Source organism: Phoxinus phoxinus (genome assembly GCF_949152265.1).
Source record: "Phoxinus phoxinus genome assembly, chromosome: 24".
NCBI classification, from domain to species: domain Eukaryota; kingdom Metazoa; phylum Chordata; class Actinopteri; order Cypriniformes; family Leuciscidae; genus Phoxinus; species Phoxinus phoxinus.
In genome coordinates this window covers 27,670,864-27,693,545 of record NC_136899.1, presented here as the reverse complement: position 1 = coordinate 27,693,545, position 22,682 = coordinate 27,670,864, and the positions used below count along the sequence as shown (strand labels likewise).

The window sequence follows — 22,682 nt, the reverse complement described above, 5'->3', positions numbered from 1 at the left end:
GAATACTGTTCTGTCATTAATGAATAAGTACACAGGAACAAATGAGTAACAATACCCGTCCTTTGGATGAGACGTTAAACCGAGGTCATGACTCTCTGTGGTCATTTAAAAATCCCAGGATGTCCTTCGGAAAAAGGAGGAGCGGTGTAACCCCGGTGTCCTTTAAAACGGAACTGAATCAACACAACTCACTTTAGCTTAACAAAAGCCGAAATGCATAATTTTCCTGTTATCACTTTAAAGTTGCTTTGAAACCATCTGTAATAAAGCACTATATAAATAAAGGTAACTTGACTTGACTAATGCATCAGAGGGCGATGGTGAAGCACGTGAAAGGTAAGAGACAATGAGGAAGTAGGTGCTGATCTGTGCTGATGTATTTGTCTCTATTAGGTAATAAAAACCCAGAAGTAGAAAAAGCCAGCATTGAAACCCACTAAACAGCATCTGGATCACAGAAACACTGAGCAGAGCTTGATCTCACTGATGGTCTATAGTTTCTGAATGGGAGCAAATCCCTGCATCTATGTTTCAACATCAAGTGGAACGATTTCCCTGTAAGTTGATACAGCAGCAAATGGAGAGATTGATGTTTTTTGTTTGTCTTTTTTTGCCATGATTTTGACAAGAGCAGTATTGATGTTGAATTATGGGGCCCAGATCACTGTTACAATTCATCTATACAAATTCTGAATAGCAGTTCAGGTCTGGGCTTTGTAAGGGTCAGTCAATTTCTTCAAGTCAACTCAACTCAACCCTTTATTTCTATAGAGATTTATACAATACAGATTGTTTCAAAGCAGCTTTACAGTGATAAACAGGAAAATAATGATCAATTATGCAACTCTAATTCAACAATGCTGTGAAGCAGCTCTAAAAGCCAATAGTGTTGATGTTCAGCTGAAATCCCTTTAATTCAATAACTGTGAAAAGTTCATCAACTATGAAATGAGTTCAATTCAGCTACAAAGCAGCTCTGGAGAAAACAGTTACGGCATCATTTTACTCAATATTCAGCAGTATCATTAACTTGAATGCACTGATGCTGTCGGATGAGAACTGAATCTAAGTGTCCACAACTAAGCAAGCCAGAGGCGACAGTGGCAAGAACACAAATTTAATCGGTGACAGAAATGGAGAACAACAAAAACAAAAAAAACCTGGGAGAAACTCAGTCGAGGGGCCAGTTCTTCTCTGGCCAACGAACAAACATGGTGTGATTATGATTTCAGGGTGCATCAAAAAGTCAGATTGTGGATTGATATTCAACACCAGACTCAGTAAACCATTAATAGAGCTATTCTTTCCGAATAGGGGAAGAACAGAAAGGACCCTCCCCAAATTTCTGTAACAGCTTTGCAAAATCAAAAGTTTCCAGGATGTCATTGTGTGATCCTATTCATAGAGCAAATATCAACCAAACTTTCTGTGAATATTTGGTTTCTCTAAAACATTTAATGTAGTAGCTTAATTTAGTTGTCTCTCTTTCACTATCAAACTGTGTAACACTTAAGAAAGTGTTCCTTCGTTAATGAATAACTACAGGAACAAATGATTAACGCATTATTAACACTCTAGTAACTACTAGTAACTAACAATAAACTCTGATTATCTGATTAGTAAGAGTGCTCAGTTCAATGAGGTAGTTCACTGGAAGGAATTACTATCCAATACCTTACAAAAAAACTCAAAAACGTACAATGTCTTCAGTCAATATTAAGGAGTTATTATGGTTTTCACTTTAGAATACTGATCCAAATAATTACTTGTTCCTTCTGAAGGATTTGGTAATACTTGAGTCATTACTATCCTATACTTTACAAAAACCTCAAAGCTTATAATGATTTCAGTCATTACTAGTGAGTTTATGCTTTTAATTTTAGAATAATAATCCAAAAAATTAGTAATTCCTTTAGACAGATGTAGTAACACCTGAGTCATTAGTAGTGGGTTACCATGATATTTATTTATTTAATTATACATTAATTATGCATTATTCATGTTAATTATGAACCTGTATATCATAGTTCTTATATGAGCCAACAGATGTAGGCAACATATTTTAACTACAGACAGTAAAAATAAATACACAAATTTAGCAAAGTAGAGACAGGACAGAAGACAACTAAGAACAATGACATCTTATAGACACTTCAACTCAATGGAATGAATAAAGAAAGACTCATTCAATTACTTTTTGTAAATGAGAGAAAGACACGCAATGGCAGATTCAATGGGAGTAGCACAATGCATATGTGTGAATGAACCACTATTCACTCATTCAGCCTTCTTTCTTCTCTACAGGGACCACAGTTATCCAGGTGACAGCCACAGATGCCGATGACCCTTTGTTTGGGAATAATGCTAAACTCATCTATTCAATCGTGCTGGGGGAGCCCTACTTCTCAGTGGAACCCAAAACAGGTGCAGATCCCTTGCTCAGCAATAACCTTTGTGCTTTAAACAGTCATGTGTAAAATTATCTGAATCTCACTGCATTAGGGTTAGGGTTAAATGGCATTTGTGTCAAATAAAGACAAAATTGTAAGTACAGTATAGTACACAGGTGTCAAACTCATTTCCTGGAGGGCCACAGCCCTACAGAGTTTAGTTCCAACCCTGCTTCAACACACACACACACACACACACACACACACACCTGCAATTTTCAAATAAGCATGAAGGACTTGACTGATCAGGTGTGTTTAACTGGGGATGAAGCTAAACTCTGCAGGGTTGTGGCCCTCCAGGAAGTAATTCAAATGAAGATACTGTGTCACAATGAAGTATTGTGAAACATGTCCATTTTATAAACTACACCTGGGTATATTTATTTATGAATAGTTATCTAACACAGATTTACTTGTAGTATTTACTTGTTTGCTTTGGGTCATTATTCATAAAATGCTGTTCTGGCATTCTCCTGTAAAATCCATTGTTCCGTCAATGAAATGCAATGCAAAATGTCCAGGCCATGAGGTAGCATTACTTCCACAATGCTTCACAGTTGGGAAGAGGTTTTGGTGTTGGTGTGCAATGCCCCTTTTTCTCCAAACAAAAGCATTGTGCATTTTAAAAAAAAAAAATTTTTTTTTTTTGTCTCTGCTGTTCAGGTTTCGTTATAGGAGGTCTGTCCAGTTTCAGGCTGGGCAGGTGATCATTATAACATTGAGTTTGATACATTTAATTTGAAATCGTGTCCTGATTTAATTTGTTGATGCTCCAGTTAGTCCTTTCTGGGAGTTGTATTCATGAAAAAGAGAGATCTTTGATGAATGGAAAGACAACACCGGAGCCTGGCACAATCTTAGGGGCCTAGATCGCTTGCTAAAAGTGTTTAATTCATGAAATATAACAAATAACTATTGTGCTGATGCGGTGTCTTATTTACTGGCCCAGGAACAAGAAATTGTAACAGAATGTAGTTGTAATTCCTAAATATGTGATGCAGAAATAACAAAGACTTTAATGAACACGGGGAATAACACCGGAGAACACTCAAACATGTCAATACCAAACAATTCCTGAATAAACAGTAGAGCTGTCACAATATCAGATTTTTCACACCATGGTTATAATGGACAAAAGAATTCACGGTAACAATATATCGCAATATTAATAGTCTTGTCAAGTCACCTTTATTTATATAGTGCTTTTTACAATACAGATTATTTTAAAGCAGCTTTACAGTGATAACAGGAAAATAATGCAACAAAGCTTGTTTCGGCTGTACAGCAGATCTAGAAGAAAATGGTGTCAGCTTAAAGGGCACCTATTATGGAATTTTGAAATTTACCTTTCATGTAGTGTGTAACATAGATCTAAGTGAACAAAAACATCCTGCAAAGTTTGAAATATGAAAGTGCACCGTATATAAAGTTATTGTCTTTCAAAAGTCATTTTTATGAATCGTTAGAAGACCGAAGCTTTTTCTCTGACTAGATGACGTCAACTTGTCAAGTTATTTGAATACGATACGCCCACTTATTGCGCTCCAAGGCCAGGGAAAAGTTGAAAACATCAGGGCGACGAGACGCTGTGTTCTGAAGTGCGACTCAAAAGCCAACTTTTTTCATCTGCCCAAGGAGGAGCATTTGAAGACTAAGTGGCTACAATTCATATATACAACAAACTATACCACAGAAGTATAGTCCGAGCCTTGTGCTTTGTTCGCGCCATTTTGAAGACGATTGCTTTAAATGCAATCAAACTTGGATTCGCGAGCCGGCTGATATTGAAGGAAGGTTCAGTTCCAAGTGTATTTGCATCAGCTTCCTCCTCCGTATCACAACCTGTAAGTGTTATTAATAATTGTTGCTTTTATGTTTTATGTAGCATGCTTAATAATTATTTGTTGAGAAGCACCGTTTAGCTTCTAGGTCTTCAATGGCAATTGTATTAAGGTATGTGAAGTGTTTGTCGTTGTTTTCGGAGTTGTCTTAAAGAATAGAGTAATACCTCGTAGTAACGTAACTGCATTTTTTTTTTTAAACGTTATGTTTATGCATCGGGCTAACGCAAACAAAGACTGATTGTGCTTTTACAATATGAACTCTGGGCTATGCTCGCTAACATAACATTAAATTCTTCATCTTATTTTTAGTTTTTTACTACAAACTACAAAGCAGTGGACTATAATCATTATTATAACACGATTTAATTGATAAAAGCATCATTGTACTCCGTGTTAAACAATAAGTATTATCTCTGTAAACACTGCTGGGTCATCTGACCAATCAACGCAGATTAGCGTCGCGCAAAGGAGGGGTTTGGAAAAATGAGTTGTTGAACGAATCATTTGGGAGTCGGTGAGCAAATCAGGTAAAAATAAATGCATATTATACGACAACAAAAGTGTTTTTTGTCATTGCATGCACGTAAAACTGTTGTTGGGGACTCCCAAAACAACATTAGGAACATTTTAAATGTCATAATAGGTGCCCTTTAAGTAAGTTCAGTGATGGTTAAATTTTGCTGTAAAAAAGTTATTAATTTAGTTCATTTATATATGGCCACCAAAGCGCTTTACATGTTGTCTCACATTCACCCATTCATACACAGTGTTGTGCCTGAACGCGTTCATTGAACGATAGTATATGAACTTGTTCATATTTTGGGCGAACGTGAACTGAACGTACTGTATTACTGCATGATGAACGCTACTGTGAACTCGTTCATTCTGGTGTCGGTGAACGGCACGCTCTCTCAGTTTAACTTTGTTCAATAGGGTGCCAGATTTCTATAGAGCATTCCTGGCAAAAACCGTCTAAAACCCCCCGTAAACGGCCTTAATATGTAGCAGAAAAAACACCCAATCTGGCAACACCAGCCACCAGTGTCGACCGAATCTCTTGTTCAATCTCGTTCATCAAAATGAACAAATCTTTTTTCCGAGTCATTTCGTTCATTTAAGGGGCTTTAAATGTTATACTATTAACTGGCAAATTCCCCGAACACATCCACTTACGCAATCTTGATCATATTCTGAATTATTAAATCATTATAATGCAGTCAAAAATCGATTACAGGGAACATAAATAATTACTTTACCTTCCGAGTCTTTCGTTCATTTGTCACGGGACAGACGCAATGAATGGATTCATGAACGATTCATCACAAAAATCGAAACAAAAAGCAGCATGTAGGCGTCGCATGATCATTTAAACGAGTTTTATGACAAGGTCGGTGAGGATGGGGAACATCTGACGCATAGCTTCAGTGTTAAAACTGATCAAATAATTGCTGTGGTTCTATAGGGGCTGTGGCAATCATTTTGAAAAACAATAGCTTGGAGCAACATGGAAAAAAAAAACTATGAACTAGTTCGTTTTTAAAACTGTGAACTATGAACTGAACTAGTTCATTTTAAAATTTGTGAACTGATCTTTGAACTAGTTCATGTAGAAAGTGAACTTTCCCAACACTGCCGACGGCGGGGTCAGCCATGCAAGCTCATCCAGCTCGTCGGGAGCAGCGGGGGTTCGGTGTCTTGCTCATGGACACCTCCACACTTGGTCAGGTGGAACCGGGGATTGAACCACCAAAGGTGACAAAGGCGATGGTGGCAAGGAACCAAAACTTCATCAGGCGACAAAATGGAGAAAAAACATTGGAAGAAACCAGGCTCAGTCGAGGGACAAGTTCTCCTTTGGCCAACGAACGAACAGTGTATACCTTTGATTCAGGCATGATCCGGCTGACTACAGTAAACCTCGGGATAAACAGAGAGACTCATTTTTAGTCTTGATGCCATTCTTCTTATGATGTAACGAGTACATCTGGTGTTTTAGGAAGTGTTCCCGGTTCCGACTGACCTAGTTTATGCAGCCTAACAATCATTTAACTGATTGGAATATAAGACATTTATAATGTTCTATGTGTATGCCAGGTTAGAGGGATGTGTTTTTAGTCTGGGTTTAAACTGACAGAGTGTGTCTGCTTCTCGAACAATGCTGGAAGACTATTCCAGAGTTTTGGTGCTAAATAGGAGAAGGATCTACCGCCAGCAGTCGATTTTGATTTTCTACGTGACAGGGTGAAGGATTCCTACACGTGAAGGACTATAATGTGTTAAGAGCTTAATGCTTTGTAAGTAATCAGCAAGATTTAAAAATGTATACGAAAAATTTAACCTAGTAACCTTTGCCAATACGCCGGTGCACTGAAGGTTTTTTTTTGTCATATTTACCTTGACAAACTATACATCATTAAAAAGATATAAGACTCAAGTTTCAGTATTTGACCACTATTGTATTCTGAGAAACTTACAGTGACAGTTATGTCCAAATTTGTGTCAGGAGTTATGTAATGAAAAAATTAGTTGATACCTTTAATATGAATTATGAGCGTCAGCCGCTCTTATTCAGAAAAAAAAATCCTGTGCTGTCGTCATTGCCACAACCACGCCAGACTCCACCCTCACACACTCACAGCGCACTCCCTCTCCTGATTACTGATCACACACACACCTGCACGTCATCAGTCCTGCAATCCTCCGGCACTTAAGCCCCACTCTCACTCCGTCATTGTCCGGTATCGTTTGCTGTCTTGTAACAGTCATGACAGCACTTAACAAAACAATGTCCCTCAGGGCTTTTAGCTCAAAAATGTGCAGATTTGGAGAAATATTGATAGATTCTCATAGGTTTACATCAGATTTCTATAGACAGGAATAACATTTATTGAATGTATACCCAAATGCGTCGATGTAATCATTATGAGCGCTGGATACTCTGATGTACTCAATACACACTGGCAGCCTGAGGGCGCCCTATGCACATGCAGTCCATATATGGTGCACACGAAGAAGTGCCATAATCATGTGACATTCCAGGAAGTCCCTGACATAAACAAAGCTTTCAGAGATCACTGTAACATGCAGATAAAGACGTTTTGAAGACAATAAACGTGATTGCAATGATATTTGATTTACCTGTGTTCTTCGAGCCATGTCAGGTATTTTCATAATAATAGATTATATTTATAGTGTAATGCTAATCGATATAGACTTTATCATTGTGCAGAATACTATAAAATAATATATTTTCTGTCTGATTTTCTGTCTGATTTAATCTGAAGCCAAATTAGATAACAGAAGGTTATTTAAAACACTCGATTTGCGCTATAAAGTAAGTTTGGAGCACAAACATGTTTTTTTTGTTTTTTTACAAACATGGTTTTAATCACATAAATTGTGGTGTATTGATGGTGTGCTAAGCTAACATGCTAGCTAGCCCAAGGTGCACCTGCCACCTAGCTGTTCTAAATAGGAATGCTTACTGAAATGTTTCTTTTTACAAGAAGGACATTTGATACAGTTTCAAATGTGAAGTGAGAACTTTTATAAAAGAAATGAGGGATTGAAACAGCGTGAATAGCCAGTCGTTAGTAATTATAATGCAGACAAAAGAAAAGCATATTTAGAGCCATGACCAGGCTGGAGAGCTGTGAACGTGTGCAGGAGACTGACACTGAGACCATCCACACTACTGCGTTTTCGTTTAGAGACGGAGACCTTTAGCTACATTTGCACCTCCCGTCCAGACTACAACTGCAAAAACGAAGACCTAAAACGGAGAAGTTTAGAAACGCAGCAGACCCCGTTTTGCGTTTTGAATCTCCGGAGGGCGTTTTAGTGAAGACGGTCAAAACGGAGGACTTTAGAAACTATGGCTGCGTTTAAACTTGGCATTAACATGCGCCTTGTATCCGGATGTTGTCCACACACACATTGAAAAGACAAGTGTAAACGCACTTCTGATGGGAATGTTATCCGATCAGCGTGTCCAGTTTCGGAGGTAGTCGAGGACGCATTGTGATCGGATCTCAGTGTAATGTAAATGCAATCCAGCCGTCGTGTGTGTGTGTGTGTGGATGTCTGCGTTCACAGGTGGACGTCTCATAAATCCCCCAGTCTCCCCACGTGCAGTCAGAAAATAATGGCCAGACGCAGTTTAGACAATAAATTAAATTTATTTTAACCTTACAATAAACGTCAATATTTAAAACAGTTTATTTAGACTTACATGATACTGTGTGTGTCCTTTTTTATTTTAATTGTGCAACATTATCTGTAGAGGCGATCGCCTGTACAGTCACAGCTGTGATCATGAGATCTTGATGAAGAGCGTGCGCTGCTTTGCCAGAGGAATAATAGGAATAAACATTTTATTTTTTTATGTTTTAAATGTTGAATGTTTTTATTGTTTCAGCATGTTTATTAATCTCCCATTTCTGTTAATATAGTCATTGCATGCTTACCCCGATGATCGATGATGTGACAATCATTTTTGTATGATCAACTCTGGAAATATTCCTTCATTCAAAAAACGTAATTTGATCTAAGACTGGAGATGCACAGGATAGTAAAGTGAGTGAGTGAAAGCAATTGGGACATTGCTTAATTTGTATAATCTATTTACTCGTATTGGTGTCGTGCTACAGACCTAATTTAAATATTATGCAGGAGACAGAAATCCGATCGGTGATCCAGATACAGAGGCTACTTAATATGAACAAATGTAAACGCACGGTGTCCTGATTGGCTAATGATCCAATCTGCTTGATCGGATCTAGAGGATGGACACCCGACCCGAGCCCGACGGGACCCGCCGGTACCTGACGGGCCGGGTTCGGACAAATATTAAGAAATTATGTTCGGGTTCGGGTCGGGCTCGGTCACATCACCGCAATAAGGCATTGCACATTTTAAATTTAAAACATTATGTAGGTAGCCACTGTGCCTGATGCTTTGTTGATGCAAACGATCGTTTTTGTGATTAAAATACTTGTAAAATATTACCATAACATCTGTCTTCCTGTGTGCGGACATTTGTTTATGTAGCCGTGACAACGAAACACATGCATAATGTGCGCGCCTGTGTTAAGAGCGCTTGTTGCTCCGCGCGCTGATGCGCTCATCCTGTTGACATTTTCGATTGCCTTCCTACAGTTGCTTACTAAAAGCGGGCTTTCCACACAAACAAACGTACAATTGTCATTAGTATGAGAAAAAAATGGGATTTTAACTGCCGGTCTCGGGTCGGGCTCGGACATAAATATCTTTATGCCTGTCGGGCTCGGGTCGGGTTCGGTTACTGCTCTGTCGGACGCGGGCCGGGCTCGGACAGAAAAATTTGGCCCGATCCGCAGTCTAATCGGATCATGGTGATCGCATCTTAATGCCAAGTGTAAACGCAGCCTATGACGCAGAGGCTCACGCTCGGCTCTATGATTGGGTGTCATCAGTCATGGCGTATCCCTCCCTGATTCGTCAGCCACCCATCACATGACCCGTCCCTGGGAAGAACACATACAAAAACAGCCTGGACTACGTAACGTTCCTGACTTTGATGTCTTTGTTAGCAGCTGTTGTGCAAGTAAATTCAGCATTTTACAATGCTATAACTGCCTACATGCGCCTGTTTACACCGGCACGCGCATGCCCAGTGTTGGTGAATGGTCACGTGATCCAAGTGTTCAGTCGTTTTAATGTGGACGGAGATCAATTCTAATACTCAGCTAAAACGCTATTGTGGACGGAGATCGTATTTGTTTTAATTCCCCATTTCTAAACTAAAACGCCTGGATGAGGCCTGAATGGGGCTCGTTTGCACCACAAAAGAATAGAGACAATAGACTGATTAGATGCTTAGAAGATGACAATAAACATCAGTTTGCATTTTAGAGTCTAATCAAAAGTCATATGACATGATCTTGAAAAACATTTAACTAAATACAGAGTTTTAGACTTATCATCTTCAGATTTTAAATATAAAATGGTCAGACATGTGGCTTTAGCTGCAGTGCATTTCTAGATTGATACAATGCCAACTTAAATTTTATTTTCATGAAGATGTTTCATAAAAATCAATTTCTAATAAATTTACAAAACTTTGAAGCTATTTATAACATTTATTTTTTCATTATGACAATAATTAATTCTACATTTACAATAAACTACCAGGTGTCAGCTTTTAAATGAGATCATACTTGTGCTTTTAGTACAAAGGGTTAATGAACTGTATCTGTTTCAGTTTGGGTTTGCCATTTCTGGGGATTTTTCAAAAGTGGGGTTGCAGCCTAACAGTTTAATAGGGAGCCAATGGAGAGTTGACAGAACGGGGCTAATATGGTCATACTTCCTGGTTCTAGTAAGAATGCTAGCTGCTGCGTTTTGGACTAGCTGGAGTTTGTTTATTAAGCGTGCAGGGCAACCACCCAGTAGAGCATTACAATAATCTAGCCTTGAGCTCATGAAGACAAGAACGAACGGTTCCGCATTTGTCATTGAAATAATATGTCGTAATTTATATATATTTTTTAAGATGGAAGAATGCAGTTTTACAGATGCTAGAAACGTGGCTTTCAAATGAAAGAATGGGATCAAAGAGCACACCCAGGTTCCTAACTAATGACAGAGACTTGACAGAGAACCTGCCTCGTCCACTTCACAAAGTGGAAGGCACTTCACAATGGCGGCTGGGATTCGCCCGAGGGAAAGTGCTTAGGGAAGTTTGCGAGTGCGTGTCTTAAAGTGGAGTGGAACTCAACCCTAGTGATCCTGAAGACCTTGATAAGCTTGCTCAGGTGTGTTTGATCAGGGTTGGAGCTAAACTCTGCAGGGCATTGGCCCTCCAGGGCAAGATTTGAGAAACCCTGCTATAGTGCAAACTTACATGTCTTACTAGAAATAAAATTTAGGACACTTGAACAAGGACAGTCTGTGCTCAATGTTTATTTTTCTTTCTCTCCAACACAGGTATAATTGTGACGTCATGGTCTGATATGGACAGAGAAGCCAGGGAGGTATATCTGGTTGTGGTTCAGGTGAAAGATATGCTGGGACTTAACGGAGGCTACAGCGCTACAACCACCGTGACCATCAGCCTAATGGATGTCAATGACAACGGACCCACTTTCCAGCACAGTGAGTATCCAAAACATGACCATGACACATCAGTCAATCAAACAAACAGATGAAATATATTAAACTTATGGGAAAGTCAGGATATTTTATACCCATTAAATATGGCTTTATCGCATTTATTATTATATTATATTTCTGTGAAAGGTTTTTAGTTTTATTAAATATCAAATTTGAATATATCAGTAGCGAACCGTGACTCTCGAACCTTGGCCCTAACATCTACTTCTCTCGTCTGTAAAAAAGTAAACTCAGCCTAGCTTACTGTGTCCTCTTCTATAATACTGCATGTTACCAGAAATGCCACAAGCAAACATCAGAGTGAGCATGAGAGTTAACACCAAAATTATACAAAAAGTAATAAAATGCAAATCATTACAAAGAATTGCATCATCACACAATCTGTGTGTCATTTCAGGGGAATATGGTGACAACTGGCCACAAAACGAACAGAATTTAATGTTAGACATTAAGCACATTAGTGAGCAACACTTCTGCATAAGTTGATAATAAATCATATCATTAGACTGGCACAGCAGCTGATTAAATGTATGTAACAGAACATATTAAATGAATTATTTGGGAACAATTGAACAATTATGCAGAATTACAGCAAATGTGCATGTCACTAAGTTAGTAAATTTACAGACTGACCAGTAATTCTTAAAATATAAAACAGTGGCAGAGGCCAGAATAAACTCAGTCCCGTTACCTATTAGATTTTAAATAACTTACCCAAACGGCAAACAATTCCAGCAGTAAGCTTTAGCTTCTTGGTTGATGCTGTCATCCAGGGGTATTGCTTAATTGCTCGGGTTGAAATGCTTTAAAAAGCTTTCTGCGCAAAATTAAGCTCTGGTGTACATCTTCCTTCGTTGTACCACTGGTGTCATCTAGCTCCTTGGCTCTGCCCCCGCCACTAGCGCTGTGCGGTTCATCAGCTTTACCTCGGGCTTCTCCTCCACCAGCTCGGCATGAGGCAGAGTCTCCGGCTGCACCTCGGCCTCTCAGCCCGTCGGCTCTGAGTTCCCTCATATCTACAGTGGCCCATCTGCCCTAAGACTCCTCTGGGCTTCCTCGTCCATTTAGATCACCCTCGGTCAGTCAGCGCTCAGCTTCCAACACGGACTTCTGGGTTTCCGGCTGTGCCTCGACCCTCCTCCCCTTCGGCTCCACCTGGCTTCTCGTTCTCTCCGGGCTTCTCGATCGTCCTCGATTGCTCCATCGTCGCCCCGTTCAGCCGAGTCTCCGCCTCACACTCCACTTTGGGCTTCCGGGTGGTGGGTGTTGCCCTGGTCCGTCAGCCGCTCTGCTCCGCCGGATCTTTCACGTACCCTGGTTCCGCCTCCATCGATCAGTCCCTGGGTTCCGCCCAGCCCTTCAACTAAGACTCCACCCTGGCTCCTCCCACTGTCGGCTCCTCCGTGGTATTCGACTCTACCAACTCCTCCTCATCCTTGTCCATCACCTGCTCCACGCCCACCTCCAAAGCCCTCTCCAGCCCTCCACTGTTGGAAGTTCAGTTATGGCGCGAAAACTCGCCTTCCGGGAGGGGAAACTACTGTCACGGGTCTCTGACTCTTTTTTTGATGTTCTGTTGTGCTTCCTTTAAGTTCCTGTTTCCTGCTATTTAGTTTTAGTTTCTGATTATGTCCCTGTTAGTTTCTATGGTTACTTATGATTATCAGCTGTCTTATTTAGTTCATTATTATTTCCTCATATATACTCCCTGCCTTTTACACTGACAAGTTGCAGTTGCACAGTAAAAAAACACTACAAGAGATTTAACTTATGATTTTTTTGTAGAGCAGCCAATGTTGCTCACATAGAAAACAGCTTAATAAATAACATTAACCCTCTGGGGTCTAAGGTGTTTTTGGGGTCCTTGAGATGTTTTGACATGCCCTGACATTTGTGATTTTTCAGTTGCTTATAAACATTAACTGCAAAGTTGTCATTACACTCTATTCAGCACAAATAGGGCTACCATAATATGTGAATATCTTCTTTTCGGTACTGGCCAAGAGGATGACCTTGTACATGACAGAGAATGGATACATCAACACTGCTATCCAGAAAGGTGGAATTCCAAGCTTCTCTGGATGCCTGGAACACACCGGAGGCCAATGCCTATGGATCAATCCCTCACGCCCTCATCCATGCAGCATTAGACCACTACCACATCCCCCAGCACATCAAGAGAATGATCACCAGCTACTTTGGTGGAATCCAGCTACGATTCAAGGCGGCCCATTTTACAACTCCGTGGCAAAGCCTGGAAAAGGGTATCATTACTGGCTGCACAATCTCCCCCATCCTCTTCGTCATGGGAATGAACCTCTAATAATAGCTGCGGAGAAGGAAGCATGGGGTCCAAAAATCGAGTCAAGCATCCAACAACCCCCAATAATAGGTTACATGGACGACCTTACCGTGACGACCACAACCCATGTGGAGGCCAGGTGGGTGCTAACTGTTCTGGACAACATGGCAACGTGTGCCAGAATGAAGTTTAAGCCAAAGAAATCCAGGAGTTTGGTGATCAGGAATGGGAAGTTGACCAACAGGTTCAAGATGCATGTGCAAGGGGAAGTGATTCCATCGATAGAGTAGAATCCAATCAAGTGCCTCGGAAAGTGGTTCGATGACTCACTTACTGACAGGAACAACATAGCCAGTACGCAGTCTGCTACAAAAGGCCCAATCATGGGAAATGAAGGTCAACCTGGGAGGAAGGCTGCAGTTCCCCCAGTTTGTCCAGACAACCCTGAGGCCGGATCCGGTACTGTGGTCTGAAGTGGGAAAAAAGATCATCCTCATAGAACTTACAGTCCCATGGGAAGAGGGGTGTGAAAAGGCCTTTGAAAGGAAGAGCGCCAAATACCAAGACCTGCTGCACGATTGCAGGGGGAAAGGATGGCAGGCTTGGCTGTTCCCGGCCGAGGTCGACTGTAGAGGATTCCCTGCTCAGTCAGTGTGGAGAATGCTCACAGCCATTGGAATAACAGGGAAGGAGACGATGGCAGCAGCTCGCAGGATGGAGGAGGCAGCCGAAAGAGCCTCTTGCTGGTTATGGAACAGGAGGGAGGAGTTGAGCTGGAAGCCAGGAGGGGAAGATGGGCAGTGACTTGGCCACCACTGCCGACCCACCATCGAGAGGGTGTTACAGATAAGGGTCGAAACACCCAATGAACGATGGGTACCGCCTGATGACATCAACCCCTCCTGGCCAAGGCTACATTCACTTAAGGTGAATGAAGGTGAGAAGTATTTTTGGATGTATTTGTAATTTTGAGAGAATAATGTTTATGCATGGTTATTGAAAAAAAGAAAAGGCCACAAAACATACTTAATATGTGTCCACAAATTGTTTGACTGATGGAAGTTCTCGTCTAGAGTTTTTGCTTCAATTATCTGAAAATCATCCTGCCTAATCATTCACATAAAACAATACATTGATTTAAATTTTGTAAGGCACTTTTTATTTAGAAAAGCAATATGTGTGGGGGCGTGAATTATCATGAATAATGCTGTGATTCACACTTGAGAAGACAATGACCTGCATAATAATGAGCTGCATAATGAGCCTTTCAGTCAGCCTTTTAATGTCACTGAGAGGGAATCACAAGAAGGAATGCGAGAACAAAATAAATATTTTGTTATATATATATATATATATATATATATATATATATATATATATATATATATATAAAAATTCAACTTAAAAGAATTCAACTTAACAGGTGAAACTAATATATTATATAGACACATTACATGCAAAGTGAGATATTTCAAGCCTTTATTTGTTATAATTTTGATGATTATGGCTTACAGCTTATGAAACTCATTGAATCAGGTTTTGGTTCTTTTGGCAGTGTGGGCAGGTGCAAATCCTGCTGGGAAATGAAGGAAGCATGAAGTGCTCTGGAAATGTCCTGGTAGACGGCTGCGCTGACTCTGGACTTAATAAAGCACAGTGGACCAAAGTCCTCTTTTCTGATGAGAGACAATTTTGCATCTCATTTGGAAATCGCGGTCCCAGAGTCTGGAGGAAGAGAGGAGAGACACAGAATCCACATTGCTTGAAGTCCAGTGTGAAGTTTCCACAGTCAGTGATGGTTTGGGGTGCATGTCATCTGCTTGTGTTGGTCCACTGTGTTCTCTGAGGTCAAAGGTCAACGCAGCCGTCTACCAGGAAGTTTTAGAGCACTTCATGCTTCCTGCTGCTGACCAACTTTATGGAGATGCAGATTTCATTTCCCAACAGGACTTGGCATCTGCACACAGTGCCAAAGCTACCAGTACCTGGTGGACTATGGTATCCCTGTTCTTAATTGGCCAGCAAACTCGCCTGACCTTAACCCTGTAGAACATCTATGGGGTATTGTGAAGAGGAAGATGTGATGCGCCAGACCCAACAATGCAGAAGAGCTGAAGGCCACTATCAGAGCAACCTGGGCTCATAACACCTGAGCAGTGCCACAGACTGACCGACTCCATCACTCCGCAGACTGACCGACTCCATCACGCCGCAGACTGACCGACTCCATCACGCCGCAGACTGACCGACTCCATCACGCCACAGACTGACCGACTCCATCACGCTGCAGACTGACCGACTCCATCACGCCACACACTGAACGACTCCATCACGCCACAGACTGACCGACTCCATCACGCCACAGACTGACCGACTCCATCACGCCACAGACTGACCGACTCCATCACGCTGCAGACTGACCGACTCCATCACGCCACAGACTGACCGACTCCATCACGCCACAGACTGACCGACTCCATCACGCCACAGACTGACCGACTCCATCACGCCACAGACTGACCGACTCCATCACACCATAGACCGACCGACTCCATCACACCGCAGACTGACCGACTCCATCACGCCGCAGACTGACCGACTCCATCACGCCACAGACTGACCGACTCCATCACGCCACAGACTGACCGACTCCATCACGCCGCAGACTGACCGACTCCATCACGCCGCAGACTGACCGACTCCATCACACCATAGACCGACCGACTCCATCACGCCGCAGACTGACCGACTCCATCACGCCACAGACTGACCGACTCCATCACACCGCAGACTGACCGACTCCATCACACCATAGACCGACCGACTCCATCACACCGCAGACTGACCGACTCCATCACGCCGCAGACTGACCGACTCCATCACGCCACAGACTGACCGACTCCATCACACCATAGACCGACCGACTCCCTCACGCCACAGACTGACCGACTCCATCACGCCACAGACTGACCGACTCCATCACACCATAGACCGACCGACTCCCTCACGCCACAGACTGACCGACTCCATCACGCCACAGACTGACCGACTCCATCACACCATAGACCGACCGACTCCATCACGCCACAGACTGACCGACTCCATCACGCCGCAGACTGACCGACTCCATCACGCCACAGACTGACCGACTCCATCACACCGCAGACTGACCGACTCCATCACACCATAGACCGACCGACTCCATCACGCCACAGACTGACCGACTCCATCACGCCGCAGACTGACCGACTCCATCACACCATAGACCGACCGACTCCATCACGCCGCAGACTGACCGACTCCATCACGCCGCAGACTGACCGACTCTATGCCATGCCGCATTGCTGCAGTAATTCAGGCAAAAGGAGCCGCAACTCAGTATTGAGTGCTGTACATGCTCATACTTTTCATGTTCATACTTTTCAGTTGGCCAGCATTTCTAGAAATCCTTTTTTTGTATTGGTCTTAATTAATATTCTAATTTTCTGAGATACTGAATTAGGGATTTTCATTAGTTGTCAGTTATAATCATTGAAATTAAAATAAATAAACATTTGAAATATATCAGTCTGTGGGTAATGAATGAATATAATATACAAGTTTCATTTTTTTAATTGAATTGCTGAATTAAATAAACTTTTCCATGATATTCTAATTATATGACCAGCACCTGTATATATGTGTGTAATCCAAATATAAATGAAAGCCAAAAGCACATTTTTAAAACATAGTCATACCTGGAAACAAATCCTGTTCAAATAGACTATATGGGCCATTCTACAGAATTGGTTCAAAGTTAGAGTTAGAAACATCTTTAAATAGTTTTGTCTTTTTCTACAAGTAATTGTGCAGTTAATTCTCATACTGTATTTTCAGAAACTTTTGGAATATATCCTCTCCCCAAATGTGTCACTAATAAAAAACAGTAATATATAATTGAATGAGAAGGCTTATATTGACCTGCTAAGATTTTGTTTACATCTACCTTGTAAATATATTTTTTGCTATTTTATCAAAAATGTAGATTTTTAGAATGCGCATCAGCTTATTTTTCAACAACCGCTTAAAAAAAACCCACTGCTTATATGCGCAAAACACGCGTGCGCACTCTGATGTAAACAATCCTCTCATGGAGAAGAAGCACTGTGTGCATGCTGCGCTCTAGTCTGATGTAAACAATCCTCACATGGAGAAGAAGCACTGTGTGCATGCTGCGCTCTAGTCTGATGTAAACAATCCTCACATGGAGAAGAAGCACTGTGTGCATGCTGCGCGCTCTAGTCTGATGTAAACAATCCTCACATGGAGAAGAAGCACTGTGTGCATGCTGCGCTCTAGTCTGATGTAAACAATCCTCTCATGGAGAAGAAGCACTGTGTGCATGCTGCGCTCTAGTCTGATGTAAACAATCCTCTCATGGAGAAGAAGCACTGTGTGCATGCTACGCTCTAGTCTGATGTAAACAATCCTCTCATGGAGAAGAAGCACTGTGTGCATGCTGCGCTCTAGTCTGATGTAAACAATCCTCTCATGGAGAAGAAGCACTGTGTGCATGCTACGCTCTAGTCTGATGTAAACAATCCTCTCATGGAGAAGAAGCACTGTGTGCATGCTGCGCTCTAGTCTGATGTAAACAATCCTCTCATGGAGAAGAAGCACTGTGTGCATGCTGCGCGCTCTAGTCTGATGTAAACAATCCTCACATGGAGAAGAAGCACTGTGTGCATGCTGCGCGCTCTAGTCTGATGTAAACAATCCTCACATGGAGAAGAAGCACTGTGTGCATGCTGCGCTGTCTAGTCTGATGTAAACAATCCTCTCATGGAGAAGAAGCACTGTGTGCATGCTACGCTCTAGTCTGATGTAAACAATCCTCACATGGAGAAGAAGCACTGTGTGCATGCTGCGCTCTCTAGTCTGATGTAAACAATCCTCACATGGAGAAGAAGCACTGTGTGCATGCTGCGCTGTCTAGTCTGATGTAAACAATCCTCTCATGGAGAAGAAGCACTGTGTGCATGCTACGCTCTAGTCTGATGTAAACAATCCTCTCATGGAGAAGAAGCACTGTGTGCATGCTGCGCTCTAGTCTGATGTAAACAATCCTCACATGGAGAAGAAGCACTGTGTGCATGCTGCGCTCTAGTCTGATGTAAACAATCCTCACATGGAGAAGAAGCACTGTGTGCATGCTGCGCTCTAGTCTGATGTAAACAATCCTCTCATGGAGAAGAAGCGCTGTGTGCATGCTGCGCTCTAGTCTGATGTGAACAATCCTCACATGGAGAAGAAGCACTGTGTGCATGCTGCGCTCTAGTCTGATGTAAACAATCCTCTCATGGAGAAGAAGCACTGTGTGCATGCTGCGCTCTAGTCTGATGTAAACAATCCTCACATGGAGAAGAAGCACTGTGTGCATGCTGCGCGCTCTAGTCTGATGTAAACAATCCTCACATGGAGAAGAAGCACTGTGTGCATGCTGCGCTCTAGTCTGATGTAAACAATCCTCACATGGAGAAGAAGCACTGTGTGCATGCTGCGCTCTAGTCTGATGTAAACAATCCTCTCATGGAGAAGAAGCACTGTGTGCATGCTGCGCTCTAGTCTGATGTAAACAATCCTCACATGGAGAAGAAGCACTGTGTGCATGCTGCGCTCTAGTCTGATGTAAACAATCCTCACATGGAGAAGAAGCACTGTGTGCATGCTGCGCTCTAGTCTGATGTAAACAATCCTCACATGGAGAAGAAGCACTGTGTGCATGCTACGCTCTAGTCTGATGTAAACAATCCTCACATGGAGAAGAAGCACTGTGTGCATGCTGCACTCTAGTCTGATGTAAACAATCCTCTCATGGAGAAGAAGCACTGTGTGCATGCTGCGCTCTAGTCTGATGTAAACAATCCTCACATGGAGAAGAAGCACTGTGTGCATGCTGCGCTGTCTAGTCTGATGTAAACAATCCTCTCATGGAGAAGAAGCACTGTGTGCATGCTGCGCTCTAGTCTGATGTAAACAATCCTCTCATGGAGAAGAAGCACTGTGTGCATGCTGCGCTCTAGTCTGATGTAAACAATCCTCACATGGAGAAGAAGCACTGTGTGCATGCTGCGCTCTAGTCTGATGTAAACAATCCTCACATGGAGAAGAAGCACTGTGTGCATGCTGCGCTCTAGTCTGATGTAAACAATCCTCACATGGAGAAGAAGCACTGTGTGCATGCTGCGCTGTCTAGTCTGATGTAAACAATCCTCTCATGGAGAAGAAGCACTGTGTGCATGCTGCGCTCTAGTCTGATGTAAACAATCCTCACATGGAGAAGAAGCACTGTGTGCATGCTGCGCTCTCTAGTCTGATGTAAACAATCCTCTCATGGAGAAGAAGCACTGTGTGCATGCTGCGCTCTAGTCTGATGTAAACAATCCTCACATGGAGAAGAAGCACTGTGTGCATGCTGCGCTCTAGTCTGATGTAAACAATCCTCTCATGGAGAAGAAGCACTGTGTGCATGCTGCGCTCTCTAGTCTGATGTAAACAATCCTCACATGGAGAAGAAGCACTGTGTGCATGCTGCGCTCTCTAGTCTGATGTAAACAATCCTCTCATGGAGAAGAAGCACTGTGTGCATGCTGCGCTCTAGTCTGATGTAAACAATCCTCTCATGGAGAAGAAGCACTGTGTGCATGCTGCGCTGTCTAGTCTGATGTAAACAATCCTCTCATGGAGAAGAAGCACTGTGTGCATGCTGCGCTCTCTAGTCTGATGTAAACAATCCTCTCATGGAGAAGAAGCACTGTGTGCATGCTGCGCTCTAGTCTGATGTAAACAATCCTCTCATGGAGAAGAAGCACTGTGTGCATGCTGCGCTCTCTAGTCTGATGTAAACAATCCTCTCATGGAGAAGAAGCACTGTGTGCATGCTGCGCTCTAGTCTGATGTAAACAATCCTCACATGGAGAAGAAGCACTGTGTGCATGCTGCGCTCTCTAGTCTGATGTAAACAATCCTCTCATGGAGAAGAAGCACTGTGTGCATGCTGCGCTCTAGTCTGATGTAAACAATCCTCTCATGGAGAAGAAGCACTGTGTGCATGCTGCGCTCTAGTCTGATGTAAACAATCCTCTCATGGAGAAGAAGCACTGTGTGCATGCTGCGCTCTCTAGTCTGATGTAAACAATCCTCTCATGGAGAAGAAGCACTGTGTGCATGCTGCGCTCTCTAGTCTGATGTAAACAATCCTCACATGGAGAAGAAGCACTGTGTGCATGCTGCGCTCTCTAGTCTGATGTAAACAATCCTCACATGGAGAAGAAGCACTGTGTGCATGCTGCGCTCTCTAGTCTGATGTAAACAATCCTCACATGGAGAAGAAGCACTGTGTGCATGCTGCGCTCTCTAGTCTGATGTAAACAATCCTCACATGGAGAAGAAGCACTGTGTGCATGCTGCGCTCTCTAGTCTGATGTAAACAATCCTGTCATGGAGAAGAAGCACTGTGTGCATGCTACGCTCTAGTCTGATGTAAACAATCCTCTCATGGAGAAGAAGCACTGTGTGCATGCTACGCTCTAGTCTGATGTAAACAATCCTCTCATGGAGAAGAAGCACTGTGTGCATGCTGCGCTCTCTAGTCTGATGTAAACAATCCTCTCATGGAGAAGAAGCACTGTGTGCATGCTGCGCTCTCTAGTCTGATGTAAACAATCCTCTCATGGAGAAGAAGCACTGTGTGCATGCTGCGCTCTCTAGTCTGATGTAAACAATCCTCTCATGGAGAAGAAGCACTGTGTGCATGCTGCGCTCTCTAGTCTGATGTAAACAATCCTCACATGGAGAAGAAGCACTGTGTGCATGCTGCGCTCTCTAGTCTGATGTAAACAATCCTCTCATGGAGAAGAAGCACTGTGTGCATGCTACGCTCTAGTCTGATGTAAACAATCCTCTCATGGAGAAGAAGCACTGTGTGCATGCTGCGCTCTAGTCTGATGTAAACAATCCTCTCATGGAGAAGAAGCACTGTGTGCATGCTGCGCTCTAGTCTGATGTAAACAATCCTCTCATGGAGAAGAAGCACTGTGTGCATGCTGCGCTCTAGTCTGATGTAAACAATCCTCTCATGGAGAAGAAGCACTGTGTGCATGCTGCGCTCTCTAGTCTGATGTAAACAATCCTCTCATGGAGAAGAAGCACTGTGTGCATGCTGCGCTCTAGTCTGATGTAAACAATCCTCTCATGGAGAAGAAGCACTGTGTGCATGCTGCGCTCTCTAGTCTGATGTAAACAATCCTCTCATGGAGAAGAAGCACTGTGTGCATGCTGCGCTCTCTAGTCTGATGTAAACAATCCTCACATGGAGAAGAAGCACTGTGTGCATGCTGCGCTCTCTAGTCTGATGTAAACAATCCTCACATGGAGAAGAAGCACTGTGTGCATGCTGCGCTCTCTAGTCTGATGTAAACAATCCTCACATGGAGAAGAAGCACTGTGTGCATGCTGCGCTCTCTAGTCTGATGTAAACAATCCTCTCATGGAGAAGAAGCACTGTGTGCATGCTGCGCTCTCTAGTCTGATGTAAACAATCCTCTCATGGAGAAGAAGCACTGTGTGCATGCTGCGCTCTCTAGTCTGATGTAAACAATCCTCACATGGAGAAGAAGCACTGTGTGCATGCTGCGCTCTCTAGTCTGATGTAAACAATCCTCTCATGGAGAAGAAGCACTGTGTGCATGCTACGCTCTAGTCTGATGTAAACAATCCTCTCATGGAGAAGAAGCACTGTGTGCATGCTACGCTCTAGTCTGATGTAAACAATCCTCTCATGGAGAAGAAGCACTGTGTGCATGCTACGCTCTAGTCTGATGTAAACAATCCTCTCATGGAGAAGAAGCACTGTGTGCATGCTGCGCTCTCTAGTCTGATGTAAACAATCCTCAC

At 42.6% G+C, this 22,682-nt stretch overlaps 1 protein-coding gene across 3 annotated transcripts in view; it reads left to right on the top strand.

The window, feature by feature from the left end:
• cdh19 (cadherin 19, type 2) overlaps positions 1–22,682 on the top strand; it is a 70,602-nt gene that overhangs the window by 15,906 nt on the left and 32,014 nt on the right. For all 3 annotated transcript variants that reach the window (XM_079602447.1, XM_079602448.1, XM_079602446.1), the window contains 2 exons: positions 2,305–2,424; positions 11,261–11,428. In XM_079602447.1, coding sequence (XP_079458573.1) covers positions 2,305–2,424; positions 11,261–11,428 — 288 coding nt within the window. The remainder of the gene's footprint in view (positions 1–2,304; positions 2,425–11,260; positions 11,429–22,682) is intronic.